At 44.7% G+C, this 13,341-nt stretch overlaps 1 protein-coding gene across 2 annotated transcripts in view; it reads right to left on the bottom strand.

Annotated features, from left to right (window-relative positions):
• The window catches only part of C6H14orf132 (chromosome 6 C14orf132 homolog), a 41,011-nt gene extending 28,488 nt beyond the window's left edge, over positions 1-12,523 (bottom strand). The window contains exon 1 of one of the 2 annotated variants that reach the window (XR_009487018.1): positions 12,409-12,523. Coding sequence is in view for 1 of the 2 variants with exons in the window: in XM_059850255.1 (XP_059706238.1) it covers positions 12,412-12,438 (27 nt within the window). In the remaining variant the exon portion in view is untranslated. The remainder of the gene's footprint in view (positions 1-12,408) is intronic. The other variant, XM_059850255.1, reaches the window with a different exon arrangement.
• Positions 12,524-13,341: the final 818 nt, after the last annotated feature.

Here is a 13,341-nt window from a genome sequence, read left to right as displayed (position 1 = left end):
ACAGTAAATATCACTTGCTTACATGTGAGAATTACTCATCACTGCTGAGCAGGTAATAAAATCAGGGAATACAATGGCAACAGCAGACAGGAATCAGCATGTTCCTGCATTTGATGAGCCACATCCCTTCTTGATACAACTCCACTCAGAAGAGAAATGTGTGCTTTCACCAGGTAAGTATGTGGCCTTGACCTTAGCTCTTCTATTAAGTTAACAGAAACAGAGTGAAAATCTCAGGTCAAGCAGTAGGTTGCAAAGTGCCACACAGAAAGTGCTGACAGAGCTATTTTACCTGTGCCTCAATATTTTTCAAGTGACTGATTTTAAAAATAAATTGCTAACAATGCAGCTGCAGGAATATCATGTTTGTCTATTCTCACATCAATGACCGAGAAACTGTAAATAGGTGTGACAGCTGCTGCATCTCCTCTGTTGTCACCACTCTGCTGCTCCTGTGAGACAGGCAGTGAACAGGATGACTACATGGACTGACAGGAGCATAGTATGATCCTGAGGCAAAGAGTTGTACATGAGCTCTATTACTCCTAAACTGATGTCAGGGTTTCTGTCAAAATCAGCACGCAGAAAGATGCTGCTTATTTTGGGGGAAGAGCACACCCTGTTCTGCTTGTTGGCCAAGCTTTACTGCAATGGTCCAGAGTGTGAAAGTCCCAGTTTTCTAAACTTCTGTGAGATCACCTGCCAGATTCGTTTTGAAGGAAACAACACCATAGTTTATAAAAACCAAACAACAAAACAAAACAACATAAAAATCAGAGTTTGATAGTCATGAATCCAGTACCAAAAGACAAAGCTACAAGCTTCCAGTCATAACTTCATTAACATCTGGAAGAACTCGAGGGATGCTCTGAGCATTACCTGCTGGGCCATCTGACTGCACATGTGGAGTAAGGATTTGCTGCTTTGCCTCTGCAACCAATGGCCAGTTTAAGCTTCAGTAAAGAGCACCAAACTAGGAATAAGTGCTCACTGAGACCCTTATCTCCTCTGTGGCCTTGTCAGACAGTCCAGCCTTCCTCTCTATATCCTTTAATTTCAGGTGAAACTTTACACTCTTCATGAAAAGTTTTGATGTTTATGAGAATGAAAATCACCTTAGAGGTGGAACTCTGTAAGTTGTAGGTGTTGCTGGATGCAGCAATTGGACAACAACCCTGAAATACAGTGAACAACAGACTCAGCTGTATTGTCTGTCTCTGGCTGCCACCCTAGGTGTGCTTGCCCATGCTGGCCCAGCCCATGGTCCCTCACCTCCCTGGTCATGCCACATTCCTGTGGGACAGAGCAGAGGCACCACAGATCATCAAGGTGTTGGGGTGCAATGTCCCAATCATGTCTCACACAAATTTACAGTATATGCCTGATGGCTGCTTATACTGTAGTACCCCTGAGACCTCCAGAGTAAGTATGGAGATGCACCCATACTCTAAATGTTACATATTTCTGTAAAAAAAGATATCATGGATGTGGTGGAGTCCAGTTGAATTACCATAATAATCTATGGGCAATACAAGGTGTAAATTTTTTTAATAATTAAAAATATAACACTAAGAAATTATTTAATCTGTTTGCATTAATGAACTTATATCCTTGATTAGGCAAGGCTAGAGTGTAAAACTATGTGATTAGTTTTCTAACAGCAAAGATTGGGTGGCAAAACAAGACCAACTGTCATTAGAGAAGAGACTCTCCTATTTATTGTTTTCTAGAACTGAGTTTTAAGATTTTTAGTAACAGCTGACTTTGCCATTTCCATAGCCAACAGTTACAAAAAAATAATGAGCTGGCTCCTGGGAGCTAGACAGCATTCTTTACACCAGTTCAAATCAGACCATTTTGTGTCCTCAAGGAAGACAGCAGAGTTTGGCCAAACCTACCTTTGCTTCCTCCTCCCACTTCCCTTCACTTGTCAGCACAACCCATGGCATATGCTGGCACCTGAAGGCTTTAAGGCACAGCAAGGGATCCTTATCATGGCAGCCCAGACTGCAGCTTACATCAGCACATTGTCCTCTGCCTTCTCCATGCCCTCCCTTCTCCAGACATGCACTGTGCAGAGCAGAGGTCAGGAGACAAATGTTTTAGAGGCAGCAATGTTTATTTAGTCATCCAAATACCAATCTTTAAAGTGCTGTTAAGGGTATTATGTACACTAAAGTGATAAGCAAGATATGCACCATGAAAACCACCCATGCTGAAAACTGCAGCTGGCTGGGTGAAGAAGGTTACCTGTGAAAGTGTAAAGGACAGTTGTAAGAGAAGTCAGGAGGTGCATGTCTCTTCTCACACTTGATAAGATTACAGGAGAAATGAGTTGCAAAACTACCTTGGAGAACAAGGGAGAGAGCAAGCACAGCAATTCAATTTCTTCTGCTTCTGTTTCATGTCCTTGAGAAATGCCAGAGAACACACCAGGAGAATAAAACATCTGCCACCCTGACAACAAATTTCACCGCCTTGCTCATCTGCACGGTTTCACCGCATGCTCAGTCAGGCGGCTCAGAGACCATCACAGAACGAACCATTTCACAGCCTGGATCCTATCACAGAATAACCATTTGGCATGCTTTTATGTTAATAACCACATATTTAATGAAGGTGACCTTTAGGTCTGTGAGGGGAAAGGTATCATAGCACAGGCAAAGAGAAGAGTGTTTGTGAATGAATTTTCAGTATCTTTTGCACAAGTGACTGTGGGGCTCAGCATCTAGAGGAGAATTCAGAATTTTTCAGATTGAGATTGTAAACTACTCTGCTCTAGCTGAAGAACAACCAAAATATAAAACAGAGCAAAGGAGGTGACATTTCCATTCCTGGGATTTAGATTCCATATGAAGTACCACCAATTTTTACTAATCTGCAGCACAGTAAAGACATACTAAGAGGCTTCTGTCTTTAGTAAGTCAACTGGGAAAGTTTCTGCCCTGCTGCTTACAGTTTCAGTGATTGCAGCATTTTAGTTGCTCCTCTGATGTGTTTGGATCTCTTTCCCCTGAGCATGAGAATTGTCTACTCTTTCATACCCATCTTCCAGAACTAAACTCAGATTTCTGTAGGACTTGGACTGGACCTGGTGCGACCATAGCATCTGAAATAATTTATAGATGGTAAAGATGGAGGATATTGAGAGACGAAGGAAGAAGGTACCCAAAGAGGAAAGCATACCTGAGTTGGAAGGAAAACATTCTACACAGGCAAACAAGAGAAAAGTTGTGAGGAAACCCCTGAGAAAGAGCCATAAAAAGTTATGTGATGCATCAAGGAGGGTAAGGTAGAAAGACAAAAGGAGAAAGCAAACATATTTCAAGTGAAGCTCACTTTTAAGTAAGATCTACTATAACACCTCAAAATGCTTTGGCGCTTATTGCAGATTATCAAGACATTTAATTATATACTTCATTTAAGCAGAAGGGAAGTTCAGAGAATTACATACTTCAGGCATACACTTAATTAGGGTCTACATATTTAAAGGAGGTCAGCTACTCCATGTCCTTGGGTTCAGCTGACATCTCAGAAATCCTTTAAAACTTTTAATATTTTTGTTTCTGCATCAGTCCTATTGTCACTTTTTCTTTCTGAACATACACCTGAAAACCTCTACACATCAGTCAGAGTCAGGTGTCTTTTTCCCTTCCATGCAGCAACTCTGGTATTGGTCTTTTTTATCAGTCACAGAACCCAGCACATCACCCCACATTTTGCAAGTGCTCTTCCTGCTGTTTTGGCAGGAAAAAAAGCCACAGTGGAAGTTTTGTTTTGTTTTAGTTATGCAGGCTTATTCCTAGGGTGTTCTGCCTTTTGTAATATTTGAAAGGCTTAAAAAACAAAATAACAACAAACAGAACCAGCTGAGGTTAACAGCTTTTATTATTATTTTTTAAAACACTTCCACACTAGAGACAATCACTTTGTAAATCAAAAGGAAATGGCCCTGCATCCAGCAGCTTGCTTCATAGAGGTGCTGAGCTTTTCTGAAGTGACCGTAACAGTAATGATTTCTAGTTAGCTGCTGCTTGGCAGGTTTGGGCTCTGGCTGCTACCAGGAGTGTGGAATTCAGCTAAGACTAAAGATTCAGTGTCAGAGTAGGTGACATTTCAAAAGGCTGGTGCTGTGAGATAGTCTGAGAGCACTGTGTGGGTGTGTGAGCCAGCGGGGAACGGGCGGGCAGCAAGCACTGCTCACAGCTCCAGTTCTGGCTGCCGTGCACTCATGGTTGTACTCACAGGGAGAGATTTCCACCCTGTACTACCTCTGCTCCCTGCAATCCTGCCAGCACTGCAAAGAACACAGTCAGGAAGTGCTCAGCTCCTGGTCTTTGTGTCACAGCTGGCCATGTCTTCTGCCCCTAATTCAGTGCCCAGTGTAAGGACAGGCCTTCCTCACTGCAGCACCAGAGCCAACAGGACTGCACACCCTGATGACACAGCACCATCAAAATAGATGTCAAGGAGTTCACACACTTCATTCTGCCCCTTTTTTGTTCCAAAGTGCTCATAACTTCCACATGAAATGTCAGGATCCTGTTTGCCAAAGGCTTCCATTCCATGGAAATGGAACCATCCTGACATGTTAACCAGCACAAGAAGTAGATCAAGCCACTGATCAAGCCACACAACTATCATCAGTTTACAACCAATTTTCAAGGACCCTCCTTTCATACTTCAGCATGTATCTGGTGGAAAAAAAAAAACGTTTATAACAATCAAAGAGAGCCATCAGTTTTTCAAAAGATACCTTTAAAAATCATCATCCCTGTGAGAAGAGGATGGGGTTAATAGTAATTCTGTATAGGATACTATACTCATCAAACCAAGATGTCTGGTGAAACAACAGACAGAGGACTGCAACAGACCTCACTAGCTCAAGCAGAAAATGCGATTCATGACCAAAAACACTTCCAAAGAAACTAAAGTCCAGCAGAGAGACATAGCAAACTAAAAGAGCTGGTCACTGCAGAATTTACTTGGGTTGCTGCTCTAATTTTCTGCTTTCCACATCACTGTACTCCATTTGAATGGTCTAATCATTTTATCAATGATTTAATTTGATGGTGTATGGTCACCAAAGGATCACACTGCTTTACTTATTCCTATATAACCCTTTGAAACATTTGGAGATTTTTGCTTTTGTCTGTTATGAGAATGAGGTTAGGAAGATGGTGAAACTAGCTTCCTAATGGCCAGCATCCATTCTATTTTCAACAAAATTTAAACCAGGATCTCCACCCTTGTGTTTGCAGCTCATCAATGAATTGAGAAATTAATCCAAAATTAGCCCAAACCAAGATACCATCACCACCTCCACCCCAATCTATAACCAGTTAAGATTTTCCAGCCTATGGATTCTGAGGACCCAACTGGGCTATTCAGCTGCTATCAGAAACTCCATTCTCATCATGTCTCCCAAGAGAATCCTTGCTCATTGTAGGACAGGGCTGGGTTCTTACTGTTCAAAAAAACCCAGGCACATCAACAAGCAACTGGCATAATGTAGTGCTGCTTCAGTCTTCATTCCTCTTACCTCTAGCTATGCTCTGTGTACAACAGGACTCTAGCTACTGCTGCAATAAAGAGCTGTGAAATGCTTTATGTCTGTAAAACATGTGACTGTCTATTTGCTATTATATTACAACCCTCCTTTCCACACTCAACAAAGATGGAAATATGCGACATCTGCTCTGTTTGTGAAGTTTTTAGCATGTAACTGCTAAAAACCATGGAAGTTATTTCAAAAAATATTAAATGTGTCACAGAATTAGTCTCACAGTTAATGGGCACATGAAACACAAATAAATTATTTCAGTTTCTTCTAACCCTTGTTGTGCAAAGGTGCACAAACACGTGTGCCACATGAGCCACATCCTCCTTCCCCTCTCCACCACCCACCTCCTACTACATCCTCCTCTTCCAACATGTAAGAGCTCCTATGAGAAATTAATCATGCTATTAATTGATGAAAGCACAGTCACTCCCAAAACACTAAGTCTCAGGTTTCCCTGAATTAATAACATGACCAACAGCAGGTTTTCTCTTGCTCTCCTAGGATATTTTTCTATGAATAGCAAAGCATTCTCTCTCCATTGGTGCCAGGCTTTAAGATACCTTATTTTTAAGCAAGTGGACAGTCCTGCTGATGTTACTGGAACAATATACACGTGTTCCAAGTGCAGTAAATGTTTAAGTGTTTTTCTGGATTGGAATCACTGCTTTTAACATCTTTTGACAGCAATTACAAGCACAATCTTGGAACAACAGCCTCCTCCAAAGTGCAGTATCAACACTTTATAAAAACAGTACACCCAAATCTCCAATGAATTTTCAAAAGCTTTGCTGGCACAGAAATTTCTACTATACAAGACTTGGAAATGTAGTCTGCAGTGTTACTGCAGTGATAAGAAAACTGAAGGGATTCCTCTTGTTCCCCACACTAATAAAAATCTAATGCAATTGTGCCAAGCAGCCAGCAGAAAGAAAATGATTCTCATCTCAATTGTTGGCAACATCCTGGATGAGGGCACTGATTTCTGCACACAAACCAGGATTTCGGTAACATCTGGATTATACAGCTGGACCCTCTGGCTGTGCTATACCACAGCAAGACATCAGGACTTAAGATTGAACCAAAGCATCTGGGAACTCCTTAAACTCACACCTGCTGCTTTGATTCTATTTATTATAAGTCAAGACATTCTGGAGGAATCAAAGAATGCCAGAGAAAATGACTTCAACCTTTGGAAGAAAGTGGAGCTGGTAGAGTAATGGTCAGTGCCCTATTATGCAGATAAGTGAGCACTGAACTGGGTTATATAAAAGAATTACTACAAGCTCCTAGCTAACATTATTAATGTTTAATGATATAAATCAAAGAGGTTTTATCTTAGGTCTTAGACTATAATCAAGGCAGCTTTTGACAAGGAGTTGTTCATGCATCTTTTAATCCTAACTCTCCACTGGTTTGGCAAAGAGCTTGCTTTTTGGGGATCCCACTTTTTACAGGAAAACTCAGTCCTAAGCAAATGTCCCAAACCAGTAATGTCAAAGCTTCCAAATGGCCACCATTTAGCACTGTCAAAGACAGACTCCCCAGGTGCAAGCATGGCTGAAAGGTCTGTCTTTCTGTGGAGCTTTCTTGGCAGCAGAGAATGGACACACAGACGCATGCAGCTCACGCTGAGCAAGCAGCCTGGATTCTGTTTTGAGCTGGTGGGAATAACCTACCCAAACCACAAATCTAAACTCTTTTTTAATACCTTCAGATTACCTTCCTGTAAGAAAGAGCACACAGCTAATAAAGGCTTTGAATCCCTCTCCACCCCTGAGAGGGAGAATAGATAAAGAAATAGTGGGAAAACAAATGCAGTTATTATTCTGCACTCTGGTTCCTCTGTGCTGATACAGCAGAGTACAGCAGATACTAATTGTGCATCCTCTAACATCCAGAAATCTCATTAGAAAGGAATTAAGGGATACTGGACCTATGTCTGGGATTTGGGGAAATGCAGCAGCTCTGTTCAGGTGGCTGGGTGTCCAAGAATGCCAAGCACATCCTCTGTGCACACCAGCCTTGCAGCATGCACATGGGCCATCCATGTCAGCTGAAAAACGTGAGTATAAAGCTGGTGAAGGGTCTGGAGCATAAGTCTGGTAAGGAGCGGCTGAGGGAGCTGGGGATGTTGAGCCTGAAGAAAAAGGAGGCTTGGGAAAACCTCATTGATCATTACATACATCTGGAAGAAGATTGTAGCCAGGCAGAGGTTGGCCTCCTCCTCCAAGCAACAAGTGACATGGCAAATTAAAAACAGCCTCAGGTTGGACCAGGGGAGGTTTAGATTGGATATTAGGAAACATTTCTTCATGCATAGTGTTAATACGTGTTGGAACAGGCTACCCAGGGAAGTGGTTGAGTCACCACGCCTGGAGGTAGTCAAAAAATGTGTAGATGTGGCAGTTAAGGACATGGTTTAGTGGTGGACTTGGCAGTGCTACATTAACGGCTGAAATAGATCTTAAAAGTGTTTTCCAATCTTTAAGTGACATAATGACAGTAATGTTATGATTCCATAAGTCAAAATGAAAGGATATTTAAAATCAAAGTTTGCAGAATCTGCTATTATAGTATTTTCTCACAGAAAACTTGCATGGTATTATTGACCCTCCATGAACTCAGTTCATCTTGTGTATCCCAGGGCTTTTCAGAAGTTATATAGCTCTTAATAATGTATGTTTCTTGTGGAAGCAGGGATTGTTATTCTCCCAATAGGGAACTATATGGTTTCCTTGAGATGCAACAATGACCATCTCCCTATTGTGGGGAAGGTGACCTGGATAACTGCCAATGCAATGAAAGGCTTCAAGTGACTTGAATGATCACTGACCAGACCTGAAGTCCTAGAAGAGTAATAGAGAGCACAAAAGCAATGAAATTATCTTTATTTTATAATGGTTTTGCTTTCTGCACCCACCTTGTTCATTTGTTCCTCTAGCTCCTGAAGCATGGTATCCCTTTTCATGTTTAAAACAAACCCCTATTACTCCAATTGAAATGAAAGATTATAAAAATGCAACTTTTAATTATTAAACTATACACAAAGAATTCAACTTCTCATACTTCAAATCCTCAGAATCTGTTTACAAAGAAGTTTTGAACATGGAGAATCATCAACTATATATGACTTACTCAAAAAAAAAAAAAATCCACAGAAATAGCCATATTCCCAAGGCTCTCACTACCTTTTCCCTGTTCTAAACATAAAAGAAGAAGACCATTTATCTGACAACTAAAATTTTATTTTTACTGTAGGGAGATATACCCGACCATAAAAACACTGCAAATTAAGGAAATCCAGTCTTAATTTTCAATATGAAATAGAAAATACAGGAAACACTTCAGGAAAATTAAATTGCAAACATAAATCTTGAAAAACGTGTCAGTAACGTTATGGCTGCAGGTGCTGCCCAGCTCATATCAATTTGGATCACACTGAAGACCATGACATCATTTTTTATTTCTCTGTCTTCCCATTTTTTCCCACTAAAAGCTTCTTTTTTTTTCAGGTTGAAGACATTTCAACCCTGCTCCCATTAACATTTTTCCTCAGCTGGCTGTTAAATCAATATTAATTTTAGTCTGTCAGAAGCAGGGAGGGGGGCAGCTCACCCCTGGGCATCTGGCAGCAACCCCCTAACCCCTGATAAAAGCAGGGAGTGCTCTTAGCCTGGAAGCAGCACTCAGCACCTCCCAAAACCAGGCTTTTATGCTGCAAGCAAAAGTCTCTACCTATGAGAAGTGGCTATTTCTGAGGTTACCTAGACTACAAGAGCACTCTGAAATCACTGAACAACACACAGAAATGAGGCTGTCATACAGCTTAGCAGTGGCTGAACATCTCTGGCACAGCATCTTGAGATGTACAGCATTACTTTAACTAAAATATGGATTTAAAATGGAAACCCAGTGACCAGCTGCTAATAGGCTTTGACTAGGTGCGAGTCCTGCTCATTAGCAAAAGGGACCTTAAACCAAAGCCAATTAGAGCACCAGCAGAACAGAGGACACCCAAGCCTGCTCAGTCAACTACTGACTGGAGATGAACACACTGATGCAAAAGGGCTCATTTTAACAACAGATTTAATAGTTACAGTCAAAACCTGTTCTTCATGGCACAGCAAATAAATACAAGACAGCTGAGATGCTCAGGTGGTTGCTCAAGCTGCACTCAGGAGGAGGTCAGATTTTAACTGTTCACAACACACTGTAGAATCACTGAGGCTGCAAGTGGTGACCAAACTTTCACACATTCTGCTTCTGTGTTTACATCAGAGGGGCTCTAACACACAGGTCATTTATGCTGTCTCAGAAGACATCTAGCAAAGCCAACTTGGATCCACAATGAGCAGTGCAAAGGTGTGAAAACACACAAAAGCAATTTATAGGAACATAAATAGTCTTCAGTATCCTGTAAAAATAAACTAACTTGAGAAGTAACCATTGCTTGTATGCCTGTAAGCAGCTCAGTTTAGGTATTGCCTACTTTTCTACAAATTATTAATCTCTCTGGTATTCATCAGGTAAAACGTAATACCTGCTGCAGGTGGATGATAATGAGAGTGATAGCAGAGTATCTTTAGAAGTGATTATGAGCAGGAAGCATAAGCCAATAATTCTCTTGCGTTCTCACTCATTCGTTATTGAAGATATCTCACGGGACCACAACACCAGAGATGCTACAGAAATTATTTAAACAATAAAAACCAAAAAGATATGTCAGTGAAAAGAAAGTTGAAGAAAAGCAATACCTAAATTAAAAGAGTGTCACACTGGGGGGGGGGGGGGGGGCGGGGGGGGGCTTAAATGTCACTATGGCGACAGGAATGGAATGGGCTGACAGTTCAGAAAGGTGCAAGAGGCCTGTGATGGGGAGTAACAGGGGTAAGTGCAGCCTAGGCTGTACGCAGGGACCTAAGAACTGGATTAATTTCCTTTAGTAGAAAAGGAGCCCAGGAAATCGTCTCCTACAGCTCATCAAAGGTTAATTACACAAATACCCCCTGGAGGAATTCCCCACATGCCCTGAGCTGTGCAGACCCAATGAGCCCTGTGCCCCTACTGGGAGAGATCCGACAGCCCTGACTGCTTCCCACCATCCTCACCACCCGAAGGGCTTTGAGGCACACACCTCCAAGGTACTCCAGCCTTTCTTCCTGAGGTGTATTGCCTTGCCTTCACCTCACACTGAAACAAAAACTATCAATTCACACTTCTTGTGACAAAGGAAAACAACAAATCAACCCCAAAGGATCAGGGAGAAAAGCACTTTTCACTCTTAACTGTTGCATTAATAACCTTAGTAAGTGTAAGACACATTTGCACTGGGAACTGTTGAGAGAAGCAAAGCAACAGTGCTTTGTGACTCTTCCAACACACAGAATTAGCACAGAAGTTATGTAGAATATGGGACAACATGAATAAGGGAGAGTTTTAAAAAGAGAATGGGCAGCACTAATCCCAGCTTTGGCACACTCCGCTGATTATGGGTAAAACGTGCTGCTGTGCTGCACCTCTGCTTCTGTGCTATGGGGGCACTTCCCTTCAGCTCAGTGCTAGGGAACAAAAGATGGACACAGGGAGCTCACTGATTGTGCTGAGAAGGACCATAAGAAAATGATCTGATACCTGCAAAATTTCTTTTGAATACTCCAGCTACCAGGAATATCTCATATCAATAGAAATTATGCTTTCCTCCCCACTGTGGTTTTCCTTTAAAAAAATTCTTGGAAATACATCCAAAGGGAAGAGATGCTTGGACAGCCAACTGCTACCTTCAGAAAGGCAGAGCCTGGCACCCCCTCAGAAGTGGACTTCAGGAAGAGAACAAGACAAAACAGCCATTGCATTAATGAAACAGAACAACAGCTCAGGGATTAGATTTGGCTTCCAACAAACACCTCCAGCTGAAGTCAGCACACAGGCAGCAACAGTGTAGAAAGGCTTTCCTGGCCCCTACTCCACCTCTAAATGGTGGGTGATGTTTTTTGGCAAAATCACAAACTTGGATCCAAATTATTCTTGAAAAAGGTCAATTACACTTAGGTACCCACATGAATAGAAGAATTTATCCTGAAAAAGGTAATGGATGATCAGTGAGTTTGGCTTTTTCTCAAGCACAACACTTTCTGTCTGTTAAAAACCCAATTCACCTGAATTCACCATGATGATTTTTGGCTTTGGGTGGCTTATAGCCAGTACATACTTCTCAGTATATGAAGCATGAGTACATTGAACAGCAACACCCACAATCATGCCTCGAGCTGTAATCAGAACTAAGCTGCAATTTAAAAAATTTGTTCATGCGAACAGAGGAGTATTTCTATAGACGCCAAGCTGGATTCTGTATGCGTAGTCAACAACTTAAAAAAACCCAAAACCACAGCTGCACATACAGTCGCAGTACGGAATGGGGAAAAAGACCCGAAAAATCGCATCTCCGATTTCCATTTACAGACGGCCTCGGAGGATGGAGAGACGATTGCTCGCCTCGCCCAGCCCGCGGCCGCTGGCAGCGCCCCGGAGGCAGGCGGGGAGCGGCATGCGGCGCTGGGCCCGCCGCCGGGCGCTAACAGGTGCTGCGCCCCGAGCTGCGCCGCCAACTTCTCCCCAGCAGCGCTAAGCCGCCTCATTGTTTCCCTTTTTCCCCTCCTCCTCGCTCCTTCCCCACGGCGCGGGGCCGCTCAGGTTTACACCCGCGCCGACGCAGGTGTGGAGTAGAGGACCGGAGCGGAAAGCAGAGGAGGGGATGCGCGCCCCGCCGCCCCCGCCCGGGCTCCCATCCCATCCCGTCCCATCCCATCCCGTCCCGTCCCGTCCCGTCCCGTGCCACCGTCGCGCACCACCTGCGCGGCCATGAAGGAGAGGTCCATGGTGCTGCCGCTGGAGCTGCTGGCGGAGCTGGCGGAGGTGCTGAGGCTGCCGCTGCCGCTGCTGCTGCTGCCGGGGGCGGGCGGGGCGCGGGGGCGCGGCGCGGGCACCGCCTCCCCCAGCAGCGGCGGGCGCGGCCGCGGCAGCGGAGCCGACACCGGTACCAGTTCCAGCTCCGGCGGCTCCCGGGACGGCCCGGCCCGGCCCGGCCCGGCGCGGCTGGCGGGCGGCTCGGCAGGGGGCGGGGGCGGCGGCGACCCGGCCCCCGCGCTGGGCTGGGCTCGGCCCGCCCCCGCGGCAGGGGGAGGCCGGGGCGGCTCCGCTCCGCCCGCCGGCGGCACCTGTGGGGCGGCCCCGCCCCGGCCCCGCTCCCCCTCACGGCCGGCAGCGCCCGCGGCGGCCCGGGAGCCCCGCGGCGGGGCCAGCCCTGGCCGGCAGGAGCCCCTGGGCCCCGGGGGCTGTTTGCCTACGCGGAACGGCTCCGCAGACCGAGCGTGGGTGCGCGGGCACGGCCGGGGGGCCCCGGGCTGGGTCCCGCCGCTCGGAGCTGATGACGGGCGAGTGCTGGGGAGCGAAGCGATGGGCGATTAAAGCAGCGACGGGCAGATGCGGCTCGGCTCGGCTCTCGCGGCGTGTGCATCTCCTCTGCATCACACGCGCCTCTGGGGATGCACACCTGGCGGCCACACTGCTAAATCCATCCCGCTAACCCTGCCCAGTTTGCCGATCCATCAGCCTAGTTTTAAAATACTCGGCTTCCTCTCTCACCACGGCTGAAAAGAGCTCCCGACGGCTCAGTCTTATGCTTTTTCTTGGCTGAGCTGTTAGAACTTTATTTTCAGCTTCTCTCCTTGTTCCCAGAACTTACTGTTCAACAATACACAATAAATACATTTTGTCCCTTT

This window comes from Haemorhous mexicanus, chromosome 6 (assembly GCF_027477595.1).
Source record: "Haemorhous mexicanus isolate bHaeMex1 chromosome 6, bHaeMex1.pri, whole genome shotgun sequence".
NCBI lineage: Eukaryota > Metazoa > Chordata > Aves > Passeriformes > Fringillidae > Haemorhous > Haemorhous mexicanus.
This window is presented reverse-complemented; position numbering and strand designations above follow the sequence as displayed.